A 25,592-nucleotide genomic window follows, 5' to 3' on the forward strand; every position below is an offset into this window, starting at 1 on the left:
GTCATGATCGCTTGCATAAATAATTAAATTACAAGAGAAAAACGAACCAGGCATTTTTAGTTTATTGTTCAGGTTGTGAGTAATGAAATTTCAACATTCAATTGACATCAAAGGTTTATCATTTATTAGCACAAATATAATTCCACAAAAAAAAATACAAGGCATCTGGAGTTAACACTGGCCTAAGCCTCCTCACCAGCGACTAGCCTTCAGTTTCCTCAGTGTATAATAAAAGTTTAAAAGGCAATTTATAATAATAAAATATCTAGATAGTAAATACGTGTAAAAAATATAGTTCTAAATGTGTATAAACATCGCAGCTCGCAGTTGATTGACATATATTATATAAAAAATTATCTGTTCGTGTTGTTTCTTAAGCGTATATTCGCGAAATTCCTGGGAAGATCCCTCGGAAAATTCGTACTCTTTTTGCTATTCAATAAGCCAAATTAATTCAATTGCAATTTCGTAAGAATAGATGAGTTGCTTGACGTGTAACGAAAAATTAGTAAAGCCCTTTCATTGAAAGTTCCTGTTACTAATCTATGGAAAAGGGTCTCATAAAAATTTTCCAATCACCACTGAAACACCGGATGTGAAATTGAGTCGTATCGATCTACTATTGCATCTTTTACAACAAATTAATCAAATTTCTCCCAACAATAATATGGACATTAACAAATCTGTAGTCAATCGATAAACTAGGATAAGTGCATTCTCCACCCTCGCCCCTCCCCCTTCAAAATAAAGTACACCCCTGGCAGCATTTTTATGGTTCCAAAATTCCTTATCATTAACATAATTTTTTGTTCTCTAGAAATATCTTAATGTTCAGGAAGTTGAATGTGTTAGATTCTCATTCACTCCGAGAACCTCTGAAGGGGATGTCCAGGAGTCTATACTTTTCAATCCAACAGCAGGTGAAATGCACTTGTCCCAGTTAATTACAAAATCCCTAAAAAAATTATTTCATCATCAGATTAACAAGTTTGAACACAGTTGGGAGACTGGAGATTCTGAATATAATTTTTGGACATTGTGGTAACACTAACAGCTCCCAATTCTCCTTATGTGGAGACAATGGAGAGAAGAGCTTTCTTGTAGTCCCCAGAAGTATCACCAGTGATCCAGCTCTCGAGTGACTTTCCATATCGCTCCTCAAAGGCCTTCTTGATGTCACCAAGATCAATTTCACTCCTCGAAACGATAATGCGAATGAGAGTGCGATCCTTGGTGCCAATGCCCTGCATCGCTGCGTGGAGTCTCTCAGCAAAGAAACCGACCTTGGATTTTACACATTTGACGATGCCAAGGAGTCCCTTCTCAATACTTCCTGAGAACTCCTTCTTGATGGCCACTTCAATGTCATGTCCAGAGATCTTCTCGTACTCCAGGAATGTCTGGCGTAGCTGTTGGTAGCTCCGGGTGACGAGAATGGCGTTGAATTGTGATTCCTCGGTGCCCCATTGCTTCTCACCAACATCGAACAGATTCTGGGCATCTGACTGGGCCTGAGTGTGATCTATTCCCTGATTTTCGTCACGGTTCGCCTGGCAGAGGGAGACAATCAGCCGCTTGAAGTGGCCGGATGTGTCGTCCTTCAAATCCTTCTCCAAACTTTTTCCATAAACTGAAATTAAAAACAATATTTTGAGTATTTGGATGCATTATCGGGAAAACGACAGATTAAACCGATCCTCTATCAATTAAAATACGTGAGTATTAATTAATAATTATTGTTGTGAACATTCCTGGTGTCTGCAGATAAATAATTAAAATAATTCAAATTCCCCTTTCAATCAATGGCTTTACTTATTAAGCGGCAAGAGAAAGATTTCTCGAATGGGTTTCAATGACGCAATCCCCTGCTGAGTAAGTATTCGCGTCACGATTCGGTGATGACATCACTTCTGACACCATATTATCCACGAATGTAATTATAGATCCAATGCAATACGAGCCATCGCTAACAGACCTAGGTGTTTGTCGAATAATTGACCGGTCTGTCAGCCATGACGGCCTTGACGATTGCTCATCGTCTCATCGGTTATCACGGAATTCTCCCTCGTAATTGTGTGCAAAAATTCAATCATTTAATTTTTTCTCTAGAATATTAAACAAAATACTTCAGACAGAAAAGGCTATTTTACATTTCAATTGTTAAAATCCACAAACGATTTTTCTCATTGGACTTACGATTCTCATAAAACGCTGCGATCGTCCTTATCCCGTAATTACTGAGTGTACAGAGGATCTCGATGATGGCCTCCTCGTCGGTACCAAGCCCGGAAATGGCGTCGTGGAGTTCTTTTGCGTAATAATGTGGCAGTGGGGTCATGAGGCCGACGATGACGTCAGACAGTTTTCCAGACAACTCGCTCTTCAGGTCACTGATCAGGTCCTTTCCGTACTGCGTCTTGTACGCCTCGGCGATCTCCAGACGCTGGACTATTCCACGTCTCGTGATAACGTCTATCAATGTTTTTTCATCGGTGCCAAAGCCCTTCATTGCTTTTCGCAGCAGTGCAGCGTCGGAGGTGGCATCGAAGGGCTCCGCGGGGTACACTGTTGGTGTGCACTGTGACAGATAATTTGGTCATAATGAGTGGATCGTGCTCCAACGATTGGGTGAGCCGAGATAAATCGATTGATTCCCAGCTCATAATTTTGTATTTTGTTCTTCTCATTCGTATTTATTTATTCATTCCGGAAAATAAATAATCAGGAATGGAAACGAAAAGCGAAGAATCGTAAGAATCTACGGAATCTAACACATTCACAACAAAAAAACTGACCCTGACGGCAATGACGAATGTCAAGAGAGATGACTCATATTTAAAATGAGTTTCTGACGAATATATTCGACTCTCTCATTGTGATATGAAAAAATTCAACTGTTGATTTCTTATGGATTAAAAAAATATTCTGATGACATGAAATTAATTAGTCATTAAGTCAAAATGGCCCTTCGATGGCATTACGATGGGCTAAACGATGCATTTGGTCGTCAAAAAATAGTTCTCTGTTAAACGAAGTCCTCGCGTTAAACGACCAATTTGTTAATATGCAAATCATCATTTTTATTTTGATCAAGAAAACGTCACGTTCCATTCGCTCCATGCACTGCAAAAATATTATGATTATAAAAAATACCTTGCCCTATTTCCATTGAGTTATTCCATGTAAACAGATAAGAACAATTATGAAGTATTAGTCATATAATCCCGGACGTGAATAAAAATAAGCACCAGATAAAAATGGATTAAGAGCCTTCTTCCAGAGGGTCACGTAGCCGAAATGATTTATCTAATTACACCCAACATACCTTTTTATCTTGATCAAACCCCAAAAATATTTTGTCTGGAATTAGAAAAGTCAACTTAATCACGTGATCCCTCTGGAAGATTCCTAATGTGGACCCTGTGCTCTGGAGTTCTCTGTACCCCTAGAGGCATAACCCTTTCCTCAGATTCTTACAGAACAATCATCCCTTCCTCGAACCAAACAAAAATCCAGTTCAGAAGAAATAATTTGTGCTTCAGAGTATTTAGCAACGATTTACCACTTCGTTCCCGATTTATTTATTCAACTCTCCTACAATCCAACACTTCATTTTGAAGTCATCCGACAATTGACGGTTGAACCAAGTGACCCCAGCCCGAGGAATAGTTATCGAACGAACGAAGGAAGCATTAAACCGAAAGTGGGTCGTGTCCTCACTGGAAATACTCTAGAAAAACCTCAGCAAATCCCCGAGCAATTCAGAAATTCAATTTCTACTCACTTTGAATGGATAGTACTGTCCCTGAGACATTTTATTCTCCTGTTGTTACACTGGATCCGGTAAATCTGCAACTGATAAATTCAAGTGTTAATGCAGCACCTTATCAATGCGTCCAGCACCACGACGCAATTGCCGGCGAATCCATAAACATTGAAACACCAACACTTGCTCACAGGTGATCCACTTTTGATGGGGACATTAAGGGTAACGAGGGTACGACATTTGGAGGTTCTGTCGATCGAGGATGACGTCTTCAGGGAGTCTTGATTTTTCAGGATGGTCAGGGGGGGAGAGGGAGCTCTGGAGGTAAATTTATAGAATTGTTAGACTCACCACTTCGACTGCCGGTGGTTCAATGACGGCCAACACCCAACCGTCTTTACAACTGGTGAATGCCGTTGGTATGTGTGTGTCATGCGTGACGACAGTGGTGTACAACCGATTTACGGTACGGGGGGGGCAGGAGGGGGAGGTTAAAAATTTCAAGGAATTCTCCCTCCACAGTTGTTCGTGGTCTAGGATGTGGATGTGGTGCAGTGGGGACTGCATTTGTTTGGAGATCGAAGAAATCTTGTTGGGGAATTTTTGGTTGATTATTATTTTCTACACGTGGGGCACAGAAAAATAAAATTCTAATTAAAATAATATTACGACTATTGTAATAAAAAAGAGATAAAATTGTAATAAAAATATTGTTATGATCATTCAGGTAAAAAATGTAATTCCAATTAAAATAATTTAAGTCCATTGATATATTGATAAATAAAATGTTGTTTTTCGACTCCTGGAGGAGTTTCCAGTGGACATTTTCAATTTATTAAAAAACCTCGTTATCTTTCTTGTGACTCATGCAATTAGCTCACTCACAGACTAATGAATTTTCCGTAATTACGATATATTACAGCAAAAAATGGGAGGTGTAATATTCTGCAAGGACACGTTTGAAAAAAAAATGAAACACCTTTTTTTATATTTGTTATCGTTCTCCCACGTTTGTCGCTCCACTAAACATTTTTTTCTTTAATAATTTCTCTCCGCACGCCAATGCAAAGTGTGCCAACAACAACCCCATTCGCAAGCCATAATACTCACGTTGAAATGTTGTTTTAATCTATCGATTCACTTCCATCATCCGAAATAGAAGTTTATTATTAGAATTCTAACTTTCTGACATGTACAAGCGATTAACCGGTCGAGCTCACAATGCGATTGTCACAGAGCCTTCAAATGCTAATTAAAAATTGATATATCAGATAAATTATCACCAGGAGGCGAGTAAAAATGAATTTTTTTAATAATAATTTGTCAAAGTTTGATTCTGTAATTAAAACGAGAATATTTCGTTGAATTCAATGGGGCATTCATTGATCAACTTTCATAATTAATTCACAACTCATAATTAATTAATTGGACTTCAACTGATCGTTTAAAATCTATAATTGAGTCTGAACATTTTGCGTATTATTTTTCATCGGACGATTTTCTAATAAAAAATTATCCCAGCGGTTGAGATATCATTTTTTTGTGGTAAAAATTTGGGAAATATTTTTTTTACGTTAAAAATTGTAAATAAATTCCCCAGTCAAACGAATAATGACTCAACTGGACTCTCATCCTGTAAAAAATCCAATAACCAAACGAAAAAAAGTACCATAAAGACATCACGCATAAACTCGCGCCTGCGCGCTCCGTCCCCTTTCCCTCCCGACACTTCACCAACGCCGGGAGCCCAGTGTTTACGTGTATGCTGGTGTGAGTGCTGCAGTGGGACGTGTCTGAGCATTTCAGAGAAAAAAACAACCCCCACATTACTATTATCCATGTCCCAGAGGCTTCTAACGGGTGTTATAACGTGACTGAACCCTCGAAATTGATCGATTTCACGTCTGATAACGACTTGTGGATGAAGTGGATTAAATTCGCCTGTGGACGGCGAAAAAAACGTGCGGCCAGGACATCCAGGGCTTATTAAAATTCAATGCAAGTTTGATAACAAGAATTATGGAACTGATGAGAACATGATGCTCTCAGCTAGACGTACAATCCATCATTCGTTGAGATTAAAGTGCTGATTAATTGGCTAATTATTATGGGGAAGCAAAACGGCTCTTGTTGGTGGTGCGTCAGAGCCTTCAAGTGGATACCCGTTATCTTCATTCTGACTATCGTATTCTGGTCTTATTATGCCTACGTCGTACAACTCTGTTACTGTAAGTTAACCTCAAAAGTGGCGTCTTAAACTGAATTTTTACTGCTCATAATTTTATTTGATACAACTGTCTGAATGAGGTCCTGCTAACCTCAGTCTAATTTGCATCTGTTTGTGTTGGAGGTCGTGAAAAAAATTCACCAGAAAAACCTGGCACATTGACTAGACAATTCTATTGGATTTCTATTAATAGAGAATTTTATCATTCTGTGGGAAAAGTGCATGATATTCAATGTTGCTAGACAATATATTATTGTATCGTGTTTTATGTACAATTCTCTTGGCTTCAATTTCGCGAGTTAGTCACGTTTCATTTCTTGATGAAGAATTGAATGAAAAATGAGCAGGAGATAGCTCAGTGGTGGTTGGTTGGCATTGGTTTGAGGGCTTTATTGAATTGATAATGATGGATTCATTGATTTTCTATAATTCCGTGTCAATCTGTTTCAGATACTATTGAAAGTAATGTCCAGAAGGGTGAGTAGTTCAATGAAATCAAGGCTGAAGGTTCATTTGGTGGGGATCACGCATGGAAAAATTCAATTAGAACAGTTTTTTATTCGAAGGAAAAAAGAAAAAAAATATATAATTTTTCTGCCATTTGCACTGAATTTTTCAACTTAAATCAAAAGAAACAGTAAAATTATAACAGTATTTATTGAATTCTCTGTTCACATGGTCTCGTACACATAATCAACTCATCTTTTCTTACAACATTAATACTGCATTGACTACATAATTAATTTGTTTTTTTGCAGCGTTTTATCTCTTCTTCTTTCATATTTTATTCCTCATCTTCCTGTGGTCGTATTGGCAGACTGTTTTTACGGAGTTAGTTCCAATTCCGGATATGGTGAGCTGAATAAACCAATTTGTTTACCGAAACTCAGATACATAAATTATAAATTATTTGTTTTCATTTGTTTGTTTAGTTTAAGGTACCTGCTGTGGAGATGGAGAAACTCCATCAGGCGCAGAGTGAAGACGCGCAGTCAGCAATACTGGAGCGAATTGCCCAAGATTTACCTGTTACTAACCGAACCGTCAGAGGAGGTATGACTAATTTCTGAGTAATAGTAATTCCTGGAGAATTACTATTACAGGGCTAATTTTCCATTTATTTTTCAATTTAAATTGAAAATCGATACGAAATTTCGCTTTTAGCCATCAGATTCTGCGACAAATGTCAGCTGATAAAGCCAGATCGTACTCATCACTGCAGTGTTTGTCGTCAGTGTGTCCTGAAGATGGACCATCACTGTCCATGGGTGAATAATTGTGTTGCTTATCACAATTACAAATTTTTCATGCTCTTTCTGATGTACGCCCTGCTCTACTGCGTATTCATCGCCGCCACTTCTCTCCAGTATTTCATACAATTTTGGAAGGTAATGCCAAGGAATTAATGAATATTCTAGTAACAATATGAAAATGGCAAGACCATTCTCATAGTATTAAGACTTTAACAAGAATCAATGCGTAAAGTCTGGAATTGATGGAAGGTTTGGTTTGGTGATCAGGGGGAACTGGATGGAACGAGTAAATTCCATTTGCTGTTTCTCTTCTTCGTATCCCTGGTGTTCGGTGTCAGTCTCAACTCAATGTTTTTCTACCACTCCTACCTCATCCTGCACAACAGGTCCACTCTGGGTTCGTATTTTAAATTGTTGATATTGATTAAAATATCAATCGAAATGAATAACTATCATTTTTGGGTGTGTGAGTGCACTAGGGAATATTGCACATTTTTATTTAATTATTCCAGAGGCGTTTAGACCTCCGATGTTTAGAATGGGCAAGGACAAAGACGGCTTCAGCATTGGAAAATACAATAACTTCCAAGAAGTATTTGGGGATAACAGGAAGCTATGGTGTCTACCTGTTTTTACTAGGTGAGTTGAAATTAATAACATTAATTTTTTCCTCAGTAGTGAAGTGGCACAACCGGAGCTGTCAGTTTCGGAAATATTTCTGATGAAAGTCTTTCAATATTACGTATAAAATAATTGACAACATGAAAAATTTTCTATAAATTTATAGAAGTTTTTTAAATCGTCATTTTTCGAGGAAAATTTTCTGTTTCACAACTTCACTCCTGAAATAAGACTAAGACAACATATTTGTTAATGATAAGAGAATGATTTTGAGCCAACTGCACAATACCAATCCCCATAATAAAAAACAGTCTAGAATCAGTCATTGAATCACAAATTCAATCAGAATAATTATTATTCATTTACGTGTAGTCTGCACTCACTGAGATAAAGAGCATTCGAATTGCGCACGAAAACATTCGGCAGAATTCGATGTAAAATCCAGGGAATTCGTCAGATAATTCTATTTGAATTCTCGGGGATCTTATAAAAGTTCAATAGAAATTCAGTAAAATTATTTAGCGAATTCCTCAGGTTTTTTCTGACGAATAGTTTCGTGTGCGATAATTGTTACACTGTAACCACTGCTATGTGACACTATTATTTACTATGATTACTGTAATTGCCATGCATTTGTCAAATATTCTTTTCGATCGAATGCTTAATTGATTGGATGTCCATTGACTCAAAGTATCTGTTGTTGCATTACAAGTTTCTATACGAATCTATTAAAATGAGAGCATGAGTAAACATTACGAGCAAAAATTAGACAACTAAATGACTTCAAAGATGATTAGATGATCATTGAAGTGTAGGTGACAATTTTCAAGTTAAAAAACCATCAAAATTGATAAAACTAAAGTTGAGAGAGAAAAAAAAACACTGAGGGGGGGATACCAAACGCCTGTTTTAGTCTTGGGGACGGAGTGATCTATCCAGTTCGATCCCAGCATCAGAGTGGTCTCAGTACGTACAACTCGATGGGCAGTACTCAAAACAGGTCAGCATTTTAGGATTTAACAAGATCAATGGGTCCTTTGTTGATTAAATTTACTGAATTTTCCTTCGTTATTATGGAAAGAATAACAAAATCGTGAACAATTATCGGATGATATCTGATTTTTTACGTTCCATAATGGCGATTTATTCACGCATGTGCATGATCAATCGCTAGCTGTGTGATTTCATTAATATATCCTCCTTGCGATAATTATTCAATATTATTTTCCTGCGATGGCTTCATTTAAATCATTACAGTGCTTTACAAGAATGAAAAGATCCTGTAGAATTGGAAGGAATGAGTTAAATTCTACTAAACTTTTTTGTCGAGCAAAATCAGATTTTTTTTAATTCATCAACAAATTATTCAAAGCGAGTATTCACATTGAAAATTGTCGAGAATTTTTAATATTCGGGATTGAGAGGAGGAATGACAATCCCCTACACTTTCTACACATTTTCATTCTTGTTTATTCACCTCCCGCCGCCTCCCTTCCCCTCCCTCGAGGAAAAAAGTTGTAATTATTGAAAAAACAACGTTTGATTGAAAAAAAAATTGAGCGAGCATTCAAACGATCGAAATAGTTTAAACATTATCGATCCCGCAGTTCCAGTTTATGACCAGTCGGACACCATCATTAGTAGCAATCATCAGCATTATCATCATTGACGAACAATGTGATTCGCTCTCCCCCGAAAGACCAGTAGAACGAGAGATTGGATTAGTTATCATTAATTAGTTGGATGCATGTATATTCGATGAATCAATGATAATTGTAAATCGTTATCACCTAGCACATGAGTTTATACTCTTGGAGAGGTATTGTGCATCTGGTTTTATCAAATTGTGGATAGAGTACAGTCCAGTGTGAATATTACGTAGTGTTGATCCACTGCCAATTGTGATAGAATTGATTTGGAAATTAGAAGAAGAACAATTGGGATTGGGATTTACAGTTTTGGCGATGGAATAACATTTCCGGAGAGGCTCTGCGACGAAGATACTCACACACTTCTCGGTGATAACAGGACTTGAAATTATTGTCGAGGATGTGCTACTTAATTATTGCCTCGTTTACAGGTATTTTATGTAAAAGTCTGATTACTTTGTCGAAGAACTTCCTATGTTGATCGAGAAAATCATTGTTTAGTTTTTTTAGTTGTTCAATGCAATAACGAAGGGGTTAAACTAGATGAATTGAGTCATCAAAATCTTTTGAAGTTGACAGATTAACATATTCGATTTTTTTAAATAATTTGGCAATAGACAAGTGTAGAGAGGAATGCAAATTTTATTTGATGGTGAAGCGTGAGAGAGGATTGACCTTGACTTTCGTTTTTTTTAGCTTTCGATTTTTAAAATTAATTTTAATCCTATTTGTTTAGGTTTTCTGATTACTTTTCATAATAAGAAATTTAAAAACCTTCATTTTCTCTTCAATGTAAAGAATGTATGTTAGAAAATTAAAATGCCAGCAGATATCATTGTTAATAGAATTTAAGCAGAATTCTAACTAAATTTCAACGCATCATTCTGGAAATGTCAGTATTTTTTCCAATAAAAAATCAGAAAAATTGTCATAAGAAAATCAATTCAGTTTTAGTGACTCATCTAATCTCACTACTTCGCCACGAACAAGATAACTCTTGCCTCTATTATTTTCAAAAAAATCTCATTGCCGTTTCCTATTTAATTCTAAAAACTTCAGCAAAAAGCGAAATAAGTAGTTTCTGGGACAGACGTCGCTCTTCAGCATTTACTCTATTGAATCTAATCCGTACCTCCTAGAATGTTTACATAATAGTTCATTTCTACAGCTATGATTACCAATTAGTACCGTTATTTATCGAGGCTTATTAGTCCTCGAGTGCATCGTCCATGTCACGTAAAACCCAGTCCACACGCCGTGTGAATCATTTCTGTTTGTTTTTCATACAAATCGCGGAATTGAATAGAATTCTTATCCATTCTCGTATTAAAGGAGCGAATAAAAAATCGAGTGATTGAATTACTGCTCATTAGTACCAATTAATGTACGGAAGTTCGAAATTGTTATAAAATTGAGTTGATAATTTTTTCACTCGCGTAGAATTTGTCGTACATTAAATAATAAATTTATACTGAACGATATGCTCGTCGCACTCGAGGGATCAAGACTTTGTTTTGCAAGCGAGACAATAAATCTAGAAAAATCTAATCAGTGACGAACTGCCCCACCCCAGTGAAACGTAATCGGAGAGTTCCAGATGCTGATAGTGTTGTGAGATTAAAATGAACATAATTCACGATATGTTCGTCAGAAATATTGTTAACATTCCTTATTTAGTTGATAAATGGCTTGTAAATAATCAAATTGAATAAATTTATTGAAATCACCACTGATACCGATCATTTCCCGGGGAACTGTAGCCACGTCAATCAAAAATATTGAAAAATTAGTTCGCTAGACAATCGAAATATCACCAGAATGTCCCCTCTTCTCCCCTTTTGCAGAGCTTATTTTTTTTTCTATTCGCTTTGGCTATCGATAACGATATAATGACCTTGGAATAAAGCATGGAGGATAAAGAACTAAAAAAGCTTGGGAATCATGAACAGGAATTATTTACCTTGAATTACTCTTGAGTTTATCAGTTATTTTTGGGCGTAGGTCCGCACTCGATGATATGAGTTTGGTAGCAGAGGCAACGATTCTTGCACTTGGTGCTGGGTAAAATATGATTTTTAAATTATTTTGACAGTTTAGTTTGCATGGTAGTGCTTATGAATACACGGTAACGCTGGCTGCCGATTTATCTTGAAGCGATTTTTTTAGCTTCAAGTACTAACCCCCAGGAACTCCTGTATTTTTGATTTCATAATTTTTTGCACAAAGAAATTTAATAGGTTCCGCAGCCCTTGCGGGGATTTTCGTCAAATAATTCTGCAAGTCTTCTCCGATTTTTTATAAACTTTATTTCCGTTAACTTTTTGGTCCAAAATGACCACTCGAACTACTAAAAAATCTGCAGGGAACAGCCGAATTTAATGGAAATTTTGTCAGCGCAAGGGCTGCAATTGTCTATTCAATTTTTTCATATCATTTCAATTGATATTTTAGCACGGCCGTGCTAGGCCCAACAGTTGATGCCAACGAGCCCCTGGTGAATCAAACCGAGACAGTGTAACTCATCTCGTCATCGATATTTTGTACAATACATCAACGAGAATATCTTATCATTTATCGTAAGCCAGTGTGCAGTGATTGCAGTCGATGAATCGACCCTTTTCTCATGGGATTACTAATAATTATCAAATTTTGTACTGCCATTGTTGGGATAATTTTTCACTCATCGGCACAGAAACTTCAGCACTAGATTTTTTTCCGAATTAATTAGGAGAGTTCTGAGAGATAATTGACAACGATTTCCTCGTGTCACTGGGAATTGAAATTATTGGACAAGAAGAACTACAATTCATTTTAACGCCATAATTCTCGTGTTGGTTTGGATATTATTATGTTTGTGAGGTAATCCTTGATGACAATATTCATGGGGGTGTGTCCCTCCCTCCCCCCCTCACAACAATAACGTCTGGGAATCGTGAAATGAGATCACCTGATTCGGGTTTCTTGTGGAATATATTTCATTTGTCAACTTGAGATCTGAGGGTATGACAGGTGCACGTGGAGTGTTCAAACCTTTTTACTTATAAAATCAATATTGAAAATGTATAGGTAAATTAAAAAATGGAATTATAATTGCTACATGACGTTGTATTTATTCACCCCCTCTTGCTTCACCATAGCTTCGTGATAATTGTTTATTTAATAGAAAAATAAATCGTACAAAAATCTACAGAGAGTATCCGAAGTTATGGATCCACTTCAGTCCCTCAACAGACTTTGTTTTGGGTTTATATTCCAATCCAATATGCCCTGTGTAACCAAGTTTTTCAAGAACCGAGAGAATGTACCTGTAATCCAATTCGCCTGGCGTATCCGGCTCGTGTCTGTCGGGTACCTGAGCCACTTGGACATGTCCTACAAACATAAAAATATGCAGTAAAGAAAGAAATGTGGATCGCCCTAAAAATTATGCAATGAAAATACTTGAAATATGAGAGATAAATAATTACACTGCTCATTAATTTTTATCTTCAATAAACTCCTTTAAGTGGAAGACACAACTGACAAGAAAATTAGTAAAATTTCATTTCTAATTACCTAAGTGCTGGAAATTCTCCTTAATCACATTTGTTATATTCCCCTTGATATGTTGCAAGTGAAAAATGTCGAACATGAGCTTCAGGTGAGGGCTGTTGATTTTCTTGACAAGCGCAAGACCTGAGAAATATTTATAGAAACGTAAATGAAAATCGACTTTTGTAGAATAGAAACGAACTAAAAAAATTCATTAACAAATGCTTGTGGAATAAATTTCCGAGAAATTGAAAAATACATCGATTCACCTTTATCATAACAATTCATGTAATAATTGGGTACTGAATAACCATTAATGGGTTCAATAAGCCCAACGATGTCCTCCTTCGCGAATTTATCTACCGCATACCGTAGATTGGATTCGTAAACAGTGTCATTGACTGGGGAGGGATTCTCCACGATTCCTGCCATCACATGAATCCTTAAAAGAAATTCTACTAATGAAAACGGTCATTAATTAATACGTAACTGACTTTTTTAATGTCGGACGTACTTCGAGCATTTTAAAGCCTTTGCATAGTCAATCGTCAGCTGAATGCTTTTCCTAAACTCTTCTTCTTTCCCAGGAATCGCCGCAAATCCCAATTCTCCTTTGGCCACGTCCCCTGATCTCCACATAATTGATAAAAAAATAATAATCAGGCGCCAGAAAAAATAGCGATCAATCGCATCTAATCAAAATTTTGTTCTGACGAGTGACAAAATGAACTCAATGACGAAATTGATTTTTCCTCACCCGTGAAGACATTTATCAGCACTTGATCAACTTGGGCGGCTTCCTTAGCCTGCGTCACTTGCTGTACTGAATATCCAAAAGGAAATCCACTCTCGACAGCTTGAAAACCCGCATCCTTAGCCAACTGATATCTTCCTATTATACTGGGGCACTCCGTGAACATGAAACTCAAATTACTAGCGAATTTAAGAGTCATTCTTGCATTGGATAATCTGAGAGCCAAATTACAAACTCCGTCAGTTTGACAGAAATGATAAACACGAGCAGGAATGCTGTCAATTGTGACTGTATTGCGTAACAACTTATCATTATGATTGCGGGTAAAAGATAAATTCCAACATATGACCTTGATAATTGCAGGAAAATATATTATAGCTTCGTAGTTTTTTTTATGTGCAGGTGAGACGTTCCTGAGATATCGACTATTATTTTATTTATATTTTTACTTATCAAATGCCCATTCTACCCCAGCTGTTCCCCAAATAAAAAAAAATCTTGAACTATCGTTAGACCTTTAAAAAATAGATAACGAGTCACAAATAACATGCAATTACCTTTAATTATTGAATCAGAGGAGCGAACACGTAGGTCAGATCAATAATAATTAATTATGTATTGATTCAACATTAAAATATCCGTAGGATGGTGGTACTTAACCTCATATTCCACGAATCCTGATCAAAAGATCTCGTTCCTCAGTAACAATTCATGGAATTCATATAAAATTTCAGTTTCTGAGGTAAAAAGAAGATGAAAGCCACTGCCTGGTTACGTTGGTGAACGAAAAAAATCATGAGAGCACCGAAATTTGGAGATTCGAAGCCAACTAGGGATGGGACGGCGTCTAAATCCAGTATTGACAGTCACATCATGAGATATTTTGACAAGTGTCCCAGTTTCTCCACTTGTCCACGACCTTCACAATTTACTAAGGAAAATTACCAGTCATTTGCGTTAGCCTTGTTGTAGTCGTCAATAGCCTCCGGAACCGATGACAATCAGAATTTTGGTGTTTCCTTAATTGAGGAGATATTCCCTGGAGAAGGTTCGCGAAGGAAATCTTAAACAAAAAATAAACAGTTTGACTTTCTCGCGATTTTAATTTTTTTAAACAACGCACCTTTCGTCTCAATTAACCAACCTGTTAATTAGGTCCTCCAGCCCCTGCAGTCGACTGACGTAATTCCTGGGAACGTTCGCCTCCCCGCAACCGAGTTCCTAAACTCGTGCAGACGAAATTCATCGATTCCAGCAAAATTAACGATGATATCGATTGATATCGATCTTTCCTAGAACAACAAATGACTCATCAGCGTTCCTTTCAAATCACCTTTTCCCCAAAATTTTAAACCAATCATCCCCTAGCGCCACTCGTCATTGATCGTCAAAGTTTCCGTTGAAGACGAGCGCCTGCGCCAGGAGTCACCCGACGACCCTTAACACCACATTCGCGATCCGCGTCAACCCAGTCAGTTGGCGATTATCATTCACCGTTCGTCGCCGACCCCCCAGTGCCCACGAAGTCTCACCCAGACCATCCAGCCAGTCGATTTCCACGAAAACGACGAGCCAGGGCCCCAAAAAACCCAAAAAGACAGAGACCAGCCCCAGGAATCGCGGACCTCAGTGGAAAATTCCTCCCCCCCAAGTGGGTAGAGACTTGCATAAGGCAGACGACTACCCGAACAAAAAAACCTACCCCAAAAACCATTGCTCAAAGTATCGAAAGACCTAGAGCTCAAATGTATAACGGCCGCCGTTCGAAGGCGTCGAAGAAGTCAGGATGTCGTTGCCGAGAGAGTGGAGTTATCACCAGGAGTCGAGGACCATCGCTGATCCCTACGCCAATGGTGTACAGTCCCAAGATCTCATCGTACCATCGGAATCACTCATCGACGAGAACCTGAAGCAGCCTAATTCCCTCGGCTCATTGCTGTCAATTCACTCAGCACCAGTCTACGAAGTTACAACTGGCACATCATCACCAACACGACCAGCATCACTCGTGGTCCAAGCAACGGCAACATCAACACCGGTAGTACCACCCCATCTGAGTCCAGAGACCATCGACGACGAGGACAATGACAATTTACTGACAATTTCGAGTTTAACGGCACGTCCACTGATCGCCAAGTCCCGAGAAATTCGCTCGTCGAAGAGATTCGAGAGGGGCAGGAAGAAGCATAAAAATTTGAGACCCAAGAATGCAACTTATGTGCCACTGGACGGTGGGTATGGATGGGTTATCGTTGGTGGGGCCTTCTTCGTGCAATTTTGGGTTGCTGGCCTTGTTAAATCCTATGGTGTACTCTACGTTGAAGTTATGGAGACCTTCAAGGGATCGTCTGCTGCTGTCGCCTCTTGGATACCTGCTATTTTGTCGTGTCTTTGTCTTGCTCTAGGTGAGTTAATTATTCTCAGTGATGTTTGCCTTCTCGGGCATCACCCTTAATATTTTTTAGGGTTATCACTTTTCTCTCAAGGGTTATTTACACTACACGAATGGCGTTCCATACGATATAAAAATTAAAAGTCCTGTCTAACACGACAATCAGAGTTTTTATCCCATTGAATTCCTATGGAATGGCCCAGACATTATTCGCTGATGAGACTGAAAGACACAAGTTCGTTGACAGCCTCGATCGCCGCCATATTGTCATATACACATCCGAGGAACAATATAAGACATCATCGGAGAGCTACAGCTGTTGCTGTTAGATAACATATTCTGCAACAATTGCACCATTGATTGAATCGTAATGACATCGTGTTCGAGGCAATATCGATCCTCCCGACACATTGTTTATGGATTTTCCTGGGGGATGGGGTGAGGGAATAGCGTGATGGTTGACATTAGGTGACTGGGCAATTATGGAGAGGATTATGTTTCCGGGAATGTAAGTCTGTCTGTTCGTGAGGGCGCAGGGGATGTCGCCGTTGTTCACATGCATTTTCAGAGGGGAATGAGCGATTTATCGTGACAATTTGTACCTGGCGATGATGGCTTATCTGGGTTTGATTATCTGGGTGGGCTGTTGACTTTTTACGTGGTCTGGGTATTTTTAGGGCGCCGTGCAGGGAAGATATTTCGTTCCATGTTTTCACATTTCACGAATGAGAGGATTGAAACTAAAAATTCGCCTCCAATTTCCGTTGTGAATTCTGAAACAATCCATTCCATCACTCCCCCTAATATTCCCACTCAATGGTTCCCTCACCAGGTCACTGGGTCACCATCAAACTCATTTTCATTCTTCGTAGACTGAAAACTCTCTTCTTGGAGTACATACTAATGCAAAAAAACTGAATACGTATTTAACATATTGAAATCACGAGAAAAGTGTAATTTTTTTGTTTTCATTGTTTCAGCACCAGTTACTAGCATGCTTTGTCAGAAGTACAGCTGTCGAGCTGTTGTATTCATCGGTGGGCTCTTTTGTGCCCTTGGTTTGACCATCAGCTACTTCGCTACGAATTTGGTTCACCTATTCTTCACGTTTGGTGTTTTAACAGGCACGTAATCGTCATAGTATATCTGTAGTGACCACTAGAATTATCAAAATCTAGAAGCAATACTCTAAATCCCTCAAAATGATCCCCAGGAATCGGTGGTGGTCTCTCCACAACACCCGGAATAATAATAGTATCCCAGTACTTCGATAAACATCGTGCCCTGGCGAACGGTATCTGCGTGTCAGGAACAGCAGCAGGAAGTTTCGTATTTCCCCTCCTGATCGAGACACTCGTCGCCAATTTTGGATTTCATGGAACGATTCTTCTTCTGGGCGGTTGTATGCTGCACGTCTGCGTCTCAGCTACCCTCTACCGTCCCTTGGAGGACAATCCCTCGGCCATGGTGATGACAGTCACTCCAGGTATCATCGACACTATATCAGAGACACCTCCCACAAAGCAACAGAAGCTAGAGCTTCTATTCGCAAATGATGCAACAACTCGGCACAATCTCTTCAACGAGCTGTTCCATCAGAACAGTGTTGCTGCTGTTGAGCTGACCGACAGTGAAGAGGAGAAGGACATAATGGGAGAGGGAATAAGAATGAAGCCAATATCGAAAATAAGAAGTTCGAGTATTCTTCACAGCGTTGAGGATCTATCGACCGACTCAACTTGTGTTTACAAAGCGAGATCATCGTTGAGATCCCTCAAGTCATCGGTGCCCTTTGTCAACGGTTCATTACCCACTAAAGACCCTGAACCCGTTGATCTACCCGACAAGGAGAAGAGGAGCAGTGTCTCGCAGAAGATAGCTCAGTACATCGATTTGAGCTTATTGAAGAATCCACAGTTCATCATGATGTGCCTGTCTGTCACTCTCATGAGCACTGGCAGCCCCTACATGTTGTATTACCTGCCAGCTTATGTTCATAATTCTGGATATTCCAAATCAGAGGCTGGATATCTTGTTGCTATCTCTGCTGCATTGGATCTTTGCGGAAGACTGGGACTGGGGTGGCTGTCGGATCTCCAGCTCTTTGATCGACGAAAAGGGTACATTGGGAGGTATGTCAGTGCTTCCCTTATCATTTTAATCAATAAAAAGTCATGAAACATATGGCAAATATTTTACGTCAGATATGTGTTTTCATCTGATTTTTTAATGAAAAAACAACACGCCACAACCGAATTGGAATATTTATTCTGACTTCTAGCATTGTTGGCGCTGGTGTGGCAGTCCTGGCAATTCCCATGGCTCATTCATTCTACGTCCTGGTGTGTTCCGTGGGAATGTACGGTCTATGCTTGGGTTGCTGGTTCTTGCTGGTACCGGTGCTGTTAGCTGATCAATATGGGGTGGAGAAGATATCATCGAGTTATGGACTTGTGAGGATGTTTCAAAGTGTTGGAGCTATCTCCATTCCACCTCTTGCAGGTAATTAACAAATGTGCTTGATATATCCTTGAAAAATCCATTTCAACTTCATGTTTAGACATTTTTTGGAACGGTAAAACATTATTAAAGTTTAGTAGAATTTTTGCACTTGGGGATATTCAATGGAGGGAAAAATCCACTCCCTCACTCCACTGGAGAATTGTTCAACGAACATTCTCGCACTTTTCGAATGGTGAGAAGCCTTAGTCGATATCACCAGCCCCACGAGCCACACAGCAATCAATCAAAGCTTGCCCTATCGTCTGTACTGTACTATATTTACGTCCACGTCTACTCTGAAGCTCTTCATCGATTCCAGACCCCCCGGTGTTATCCTATTTTACGCTCTAATGATATTTATTCCACGAAGGACAGCCCAAGTGCAATTGGGACTCCTCCGGAGTGAATAATTCAGATGATGAAATTGAATGAGAGGGCGGACACGGAGCTTCAGGGGAATAACAATTACACACGTCGATGATGTTAAGTTGAAGGAAAACTAAATTTCATCAGTAATTAAACTTTTTATTTTATTCTTCAATTTTTACTCGCACGAGAAGGGGAGAATTTTATCTGGGTCACTTCACGGTCTCGTCTCTATGTTTTTTTTCATCTCTGCTGGACCCGAGGATCTTCACTCACTCTCAACCACTCATTTCTATTTTTATCGTCCAGAGTGAGTGCAAACATCCTCTTGGTTTTTCTTTGCGGTGATGATAAAAACAAAAACAACCTCAGGACTGACACTGGGGTTTTATAAGGTGTCGGTGGAAACGTCTCTTGCAATTTATGAGGAATAATTTCTGAAGTTTCCCAAGTTTTTTGCAAGTGCTAAAAAATTATTTTTTCCTAACAAAAAACACGTGGGGAATTTCGTTTTCTGGGAGTCCCTATAGATGTGCCCCGATGAATTAGTAATAGGCTTCCAAATGGATTTTTTCTTTTAAACATTTTGTAGGAAAAATAAATGAACAATTGGCATAACATTAATGGAACCTGAAGAGAATTCCAATTGGCCTCCGATCAATTCGCCTACGCAAAATACCCCGGGTCGATATTGGATTTGTTTCGCCTGCGTGAATAGCGTTTACAATTTGATTGTCTCGAAGACAATATCAGGGTATCCAAAGTATTCAGGGAGAATTGTAGTTTCAGAATCCCTGTAAAAAGTCGTATACGTTGAATTAGTTTCCTTCAAGACGTGGGTGAGTGAAAGCACCCTATCATTGTCGATACTGACTCACCCTCATTACAAAGAGATAAAATGAGCCCACCACATTCACTCGTGTTCATGGAAACGTAGTCGATAGAACTCCAGTTTCTAGTGCAAGGTCACCTGTCGACAGTCGTGTCCGTGGGCGGGTTATCATGGCCAAATTGGATTTTTTGGCAGGGCTGATAAAATCGGGACATTGGGAGCGTAGCATTGGGTTTGGGGGGTGAGAGAACTGGACTCATTCCTAAATTTAAGAGGGTGGGAGTGCGGAACAGGAGCGACCCTCGACTCAGTTGGTAGCACGTCTGCCTTGGAAGACAACCCACTCGAGACTGGGGTCATAAAAGGGTTTATTTTTCCTTTTTTGGTGGGGTAGAACGTCTAAGCTCTGGTTAAACCCAGTCACCTGTGCCCTGATTAATGAAAATTGAATTTCAAAGTTCATATTTGAGTGTTAATTTTATGAATGAATTACCTTGTTCCAGGTTACCTCAGGGATTTAACAGGGAGCTACTCAGTTTGTTTCGTGTGCATGGGTACGTGCATGGTCCTCGGTGGTATACCCCTTCTCGTAGTGCCCACTGAACCACGAAAACAAACATTAACAACAAAATTATCCGTGAATTTATCATCAGAAACAAAGGAAACATCGGAAACAACAAAAAATTAGTACCTCAGAGCAGATTAATATAATTAAAATTCATGTTGTTGATGAAAAAAAAAAAATTACAGAGAAATTAAAACGATAATATAAAATATGATTAATATTGTCTGAGACCGAGTGAGATTGACGACGCAAGAAGGTGAAAATGTTGATTAATTTAACAGTTACTGACATATGTACACACGTTTTCCAATCAATAGAGAAGTGGTGAAACGTATTGATTTTTGAAAATTACACAAATGAAAATCTCAGAAAAATCTAGTGAATTCGATAGACAATTCTATTGAAATTTCTACTAGTCCACTGATTATTTAAGTCATTTCTTTTCACCAACTCATTACTCCAATTATATTATTTTCAACCGTAAAATTAATTCCCTCGAGTAAATGATAAATTTTTAAGTATGTGCATGAGACTGTGATCATGAAATCGAACGAAGAACGAAGGCTAAGAGAGTACAAGGGGGAAAAACAAAAAATTTTTCCCGACAATTCAAATGTAAGGGTTAGAATTCATAAGGGAATAAGTAATGTATTTTCCTGGTATTGTGACAAATTTCATGGAGAAGCACTGAGTTCATCTCTCTACGACTACGATATATTAATCCATGATTTATGAATTTCTACTTGATTGAAATAAATTGAGTGATTGATTTATCGATTACATTACTCTGAATCTCTCATATCTCTTCACTCCTGTGGATTCATGAGATTAGGATGGGGGTTATCATGATCCTGAAATGAATCTGTAATTAATTACTTCGCATTTTGATGGCGTCATAGATCTAACAAAAGAAACGAGAATTCCCAGTTGGCAGAGGACAATTTTTTTAACCTCCGGATGTCCCTCATCGGTCGCCCAATTCGTTCGTTAGTTAATCCTTCCCCCCATGGCTGAGTCCTCCCCCCGGAAGAAGATAAAATGCCATCAGACCATTCCAGAGAACGTCCCTTTACCCCCTACGTACCTGAAAGTTCTTCCCCACGTGGCTCCGAGAACCCAGGACCGTCCAGGGTACATCAAACGGGGAATCCCCGACGTCAATCGACCTCCACCTGCCAACAACATTGAACACAAAGTTCCCTGTGACAACTTGAAGATCACAGACACTCTTCTGAAGGAATTCAGAATCTCCCTCCAGCAGGGAATCCCCGACGCTTTCAAAATTCATGACCTGAGGTATATTTTCCCCTAATTTTTGTTGAATCATTTCTCTCGCAAAATGTCAAGTCAATAAGATTCTCATCCTAACCTAAAAACTCGCTCCCAAGCCATCCCTTCTTCCCAGAAGGCGACAATCCCCACTGAGCCCCAACGTCATCATCCGAAGTCCCAAAAAAGTGGCTCAAAGCCGTCGTCACGACCCCCATCAGCCCCCTCCAGTTGATGATCCCAGAAAACCAAGATATCAAGCCCCAAAAACTAACGAAATCCAAGAAGACAAACCAAGAAAAAATTCTGCCAACAATCGCCTGAGTTTCGCCGACAGACAGCCCAAGTCAGGTGGTGGCAGATCAAATCAAGATAAAAATTTTCATAACACCAAGAAAAATAAATCTCAATCCGACAAATCAGACGAGAGAGTCAAGTCCTTCTGCATGGCTCCATTATCTCCCCAAACAATGGGAGTAACGGGGGTCTCCAACTACAGGAGCTATCCCCGCCAGTCCAAATTCGGGGGGATGATCAAGCGAATCTTCTGGAGATGCACAAGGACAATGAACAGCATCTCCAACAGGTCCCCGATTGATGGAAACCTCAACTTCGTATGCTATCGTTGCAACTACCCTTATTTTAGGTTATGTAGGTCTACCGGCTGTTCGCAGTTGGCGACAATTACTGGGAAAAGCCTTTTCGATGGCCCAGGTGATGTTGAAGACCTTCAGGGAATGAATATGAAGAGGGAGAGTGTGTGTCGGGACGACAGTGCCAGGAAACATCAACAAAGAGTCAAAAAACCTGCTGAAGCTATTGATTTCAATGACAGTGGGGATTTCAGCACGACTTCTGCCACTTCTGCTGCTGATTCTGTTCGAACTGACTCAGTTGTTGATGTTCTTGAGGAAAAACCTCGTGACACAGGGGGCATTCCCTTCGAAGGACGTTTGGATAATCCTCTGAGCTCGAGGAGATCGTCAGAGAGACTCAGGAAGTACATTTACGATGTTTTTCCTCCAGCTCTGGATTCACTGGCCTCAAGGGATGATGAGAGAGAGAAGGCCTGGTCGAAGGAGGTCTTCATCGAGGGTGGAGACGACCTCCCTCGAGGGGATGAGTACTTGTCGCAATTTTTGGATCATCGGAGAAAATTGGTGGGGAATTTTTTGGAGAGCAGGAGACGATTGGGTTTAGAAACGAGAGATGTGGAAGTCCTTTATGGGAGGTCTTCGGCGGGGGGAATGGGGGGGATCATGTCGGGAGGGTCATCCAGGAATGATTTAATCATTGAGTCGTATTCGGAGGGGTCGAAGGGCTCTATCACGAGTCCATGAATAAATTTAATAGAATTCTTTAAGAAATACGGTAACGTTTTGAAGTTAATCTGGAGATTAATTAGTCAAAAAGGATCGAGTCATATTGGGTGAGGGTCATTCAGATTAAACAATCGAAAGGGAGGACGACGAGAGGTCTTCCTCAAACGGACGCAAACCACGAAGGTTTGTGAGACAAAGTTAATAATATAAAAATTCGTTTGCATGAGGTGAGATAAATTCATTAAACTTGTGCTCACAACTGATCTGCAGACGGTCTGAGGTACACAAATATATCAAAACATTCGTTAACTTACATTTTCAAAATAAAGTTCCTGACACACTGAATTTATTCGTTACTCTCGAACCACGGTGATTACCTTGTCATCGAACACAAGATCGGTACGCGATGGGTAGACGAGCTTCATGTTCCCCTCGATATCGACCCCCTTTACCTGTTCAATCTCCAGTTTGTGGTACTGTTGAAGGGTTTGTTCGTTGCTCTGGGGTGTGGCAATCCCGATTGGCAGCAGATCCTTCAGGAATTGATCCATAACATTCCTAAAAACACATAAAATTGAAGGACGTCAACAGTGTCGAGGATATAGGAACCAATTATTAAATTGTTATTTATTGTTTAGTCATATACAAACTCTGACAAATTTACCTGCAAATCTGCTGTGAAGTACTGCTCGTCACCTCCACCAACATGTTCTTGGTGTTAGTCGACATTTTCGTAATCTCACTGTTAGTGATTGGAGGCAGTGATATGACTTGATCAGATGCATCTAGCAGACAGGGAAAGGATGGCTTTCCCTCGATCAGGTACAAGTATCTGTGGATTCCTGAGTAGACGTTCCTCTTCTTCTCACGTCTCAGATTATCGGCTTCAGTCTGAAGCTGCTGAAACAGAGCTGCTGCGGAGTATGTTTTACTCCTGTTGAGGGGCTTGATTTTCAGCTCTTTGGGTGGCTTTGCTGTGTACGTCAGATCTCCTGTGGAATTTAGGAATTGTTTATGTTGATTCAATACTCGATACCAAGTGAACATTTACAAAGGATTGAGAGGAGATGAGTCAGGATCACTCGGATAAAATTATTCATCGAGAAAACGATCGATTCAGTCCATGTATTTTGTTTTGTTCATAAATTTGTTAATGAAAAATGTGTAATTTTCATTACCCGAAAGTCTATAAAATTAGTTGGAATAATTTCATAATTTCATAATCACCTGGGACAATCAGATCGAGATCATGCGTCGCCAGCGTTGCTGCATTCCTTTTCTCACAGATGCCCTCATGCAATTTCGTCTGCAGTTGAATGAACTTCTTGAAGTTCTCCTCAGTGAAATTGAGATTACGAACGATGCAACAGACGATGTGAGGTCTGACAGACTTGACGTTCTCCAGAATCTTGACGACTCTGCTGTCATCAGACACCCTGAAGACGGTCAGCTGATGGGTGACTGCCTCGATGTCGTTGATCAAATGTTCGCTCTCCGAGTTTTTGCGCCCTTTTTTATCCTTCTTGCTCTTGCCAGACTGCCCAGCTGAGCTTTCTGACTTGACACCATGCTGCCTGACGTAATCAAGAATTTGTTTTGTTCTGCACTGGTCTACGAGCTTGTGGAGCCTCTTGTCGTGAAGTTGATTTCCTTTTAGGTTGAGATCTTTCAGCTTCACGCAATCAGCAAGGTCTCCAGGTACATCTGGAGGAGCAAATAGAAGGAGCAATGAAATATATGAAATTGCTGTCAATTGAATTTCATCATTTCTTCGGTTATTGACCGAAATAACCTCAAGTTCTCACCTGTAATGCAATTGTCAGCCAAATCCAGCAGCTTCAACGAAGGCAGGACCTTGATAGCTCCAGGGATCTCCTTAATCCTGTTCCCATTGACCCTGATTTCAGCCAGATGCACCAGCTCAGCATAACAAACATCTGGAAACACCTCGAACTGATTATTAGAGAGGTCCAGAGCAGCCAGTTTGATGTTCATCCTCTGACAGGGCAGATGCTTAAGCAAGTTCGATCCCAAGTTGACAGTCATGAGTTGAGGAAAGTTGGAGAGCTCCTGTGGTATGTCCTTCAGCCGATTTCTCGAGCAGTCGATGACCTTCAGCTTCGACAGGGCTTTTATTTCCTCTGGAATGTTGGAGATCATGTTGGAGTGAAGGACCAGAGTCGTCAGGTTCTCCAGCCTCGAGAGGTCCTGGGGAATCGTCTCCAGGGACGTATGACTGATGTTCAAGTAGTTCAATCCCTGGAGGTGGAAGATATTCTTGTCCAACCCATTCTCAGCTATTCTTTGAGAGACTTTGGCACCTGAGAGAACCAATTCGTGTCTGTTCTCCTTCCATATCTGGGATACTTCGGTCCAGGCTGTGGTGGTGTCCATCGTAGACACTTGATGTCACGTTCAGTTGACCGATCTTCCTGATTAACTTAATCTGATGGGTCTGAGGGATTGGGAGGTTATCACAACCGGCACGGTGTGTTTTGGTCCAATACATTCTCATGTCCTAGTGTAAAAAAGACATGAAAGAA

At 39.6% G+C, this 25,592-nt stretch overlaps 6 protein-coding genes across 19 annotated transcripts; 3 read left to right on the forward strand and 3 right to left on the reverse strand.

Annotated features, from left to right (window-relative positions):
* Window positions 1–101: 101 nt before the first annotated feature.
* On the reverse strand, window positions 102–4,253 carry LOC135171093 (annexin B9-like). The gene is made up of 4 exons (XM_064137424.1): window positions 4,118–4,253; window positions 3,785–3,855; window positions 2,197–2,578; window positions 102–1,630 (listed from the first exon to the last, which is right to left on the reverse strand). The coding sequence occupies exons 2-4, from the start codon at window positions 3,812–3,814 to the stop codon at window positions 1,068–1,070; spliced, it is 975 nt and encodes a 324-aa protein (XP_063993494.1). The 5' UTR covers window positions 3,815–3,855; window positions 4,118–4,253; the 3' UTR covers window positions 102–1,067.
* Window positions 4,254–4,406: 153 nt separating this feature from the next.
* On the forward strand, window positions 4,407–12,430 carry LOC135171088 (palmitoyltransferase ZDHHC2). 13 transcript variants are annotated; one of them, XR_010300479.1, is made up of 11 exons: window positions 4,407–5,994; window positions 6,444–6,470; window positions 6,752–6,846; window positions 6,926–7,046; window positions 7,158–7,381; window positions 7,496–7,643; window positions 7,759–7,885; window positions 8,781–8,867; window positions 9,824–9,947; window positions 11,518–11,577; window positions 11,968–12,035. XR_010300479.1 is itself a non-coding variant. In XM_064137410.1 (10 exons), the coding sequence occupies exons 1-9, from the start codon at window positions 5,874–5,876 to the stop codon at window positions 9,900–9,902; spliced, it is 1,029 nt and encodes a 342-aa protein (XP_063993480.1). In that variant the 5' UTR covers window positions 4,407–5,873; the 3' UTR covers window positions 9,903–9,947; window positions 11,968–12,430. The 13 variants fall into 13 exon arrangements, 12 of the variants coding, with proteins under 12 accessions (XP_063993480.1, XP_063993477.1, XP_063993478.1 ...); XM_064137410.1 differs by lacking the exon at window positions 11,518–11,577 and having other exon boundaries at window positions 11,968–12,430; XM_064137407.1 differs by lacking the exon at window positions 9,824–9,947 and having other exon boundaries at window positions 11,968–12,430.
* Window positions 12,431–12,654: 224 nt separating this feature from the next.
* LOC135171095 (putative hydroxypyruvate isomerase) lies at window positions 12,655–15,093 on the reverse strand. 2 transcript variants are annotated; one of them, XM_064137426.1, is made up of 7 exons: window positions 14,946–15,093; window positions 14,462–14,864; window positions 13,805–14,016; window positions 13,562–13,673; window positions 13,317–13,489; window positions 13,072–13,191; window positions 12,655–12,888 (listed from the first exon to the last, which is right to left on the reverse strand). In XM_064137426.1, exons 2-7 carry the CDS (start codon window positions 14,464–14,466, stop codon window positions 12,701–12,703), a joined length of 810 nt encoding a protein of 269 aa, XP_063993496.1. In that variant the 5' UTR covers window positions 14,467–14,864; window positions 14,946–15,093; the 3' UTR covers window positions 12,655–12,700. The 2 variants fall into 2 exon arrangements, with proteins under 2 accessions (XP_063993496.1, XP_063993498.1); XM_064137428.1 differs by having other exon boundaries at window positions 14,359–14,864.
* Window positions 15,094–15,120: 27 nt separating this feature from the next.
* On the forward strand, window positions 15,121–20,806 carry LOC135171077 (monocarboxylate transporter 12-B). Its single transcript, XM_064137381.1, has 5 exons — window positions 15,121–16,206; window positions 17,174–17,317; window positions 17,407–18,325; window positions 18,475–18,695; window positions 20,397–20,806. Exons 1-5 carry the CDS (start codon window positions 15,588–15,590, stop codon window positions 20,579–20,581), a joined length of 2,088 nt encoding a protein of 695 aa, XP_063993451.1. The 5' UTR covers window positions 15,121–15,587; the 3' UTR covers window positions 20,582–20,806.
* A 658-nt stretch (window positions 20,807–21,464) lies between these two features.
* On the forward strand, window positions 21,465–21,906 carry LOC135171109 (uncharacterized). The gene is made up of 2 exons (XM_064137447.1): window positions 21,465–21,754; window positions 21,847–21,906. Exons 1-2 carry the CDS (start codon window positions 21,465–21,467, stop codon window positions 21,881–21,883), a joined length of 327 nt encoding a protein of 108 aa, XP_063993517.1. The 3' UTR covers window positions 21,884–21,906.
* Window positions 21,907–23,272: 1,366 nt separating this feature from the next.
* Window positions 23,273–25,559, reverse strand: LOC135171080 (leucine-rich repeat-containing protein 47-like). The gene is made up of 4 exons (XM_064137390.1): window positions 24,855–25,559; window positions 24,277–24,753; window positions 23,714–24,041; window positions 23,273–23,607 (listed from the first exon to the last, which is right to left on the reverse strand). Exons 1-4 carry the CDS (start codon window positions 25,441–25,443, stop codon window positions 23,403–23,405), a joined length of 1,599 nt encoding a protein of 532 aa, XP_063993460.1. The 5' UTR covers window positions 25,444–25,559; the 3' UTR covers window positions 23,273–23,402.
* Window positions 25,560–25,592: the final 33 nt, after the last annotated feature.

The sequence above is a fragment of the Diachasmimorpha longicaudata genome, chromosome 18, assembly GCF_034640455.1.
Source record: "Diachasmimorpha longicaudata isolate KC_UGA_2023 chromosome 18, iyDiaLong2, whole genome shotgun sequence".
Classification (NCBI taxonomy): Eukaryota; Metazoa; Arthropoda; class Insecta; order Hymenoptera; family Braconidae; genus Diachasmimorpha; species Diachasmimorpha longicaudata.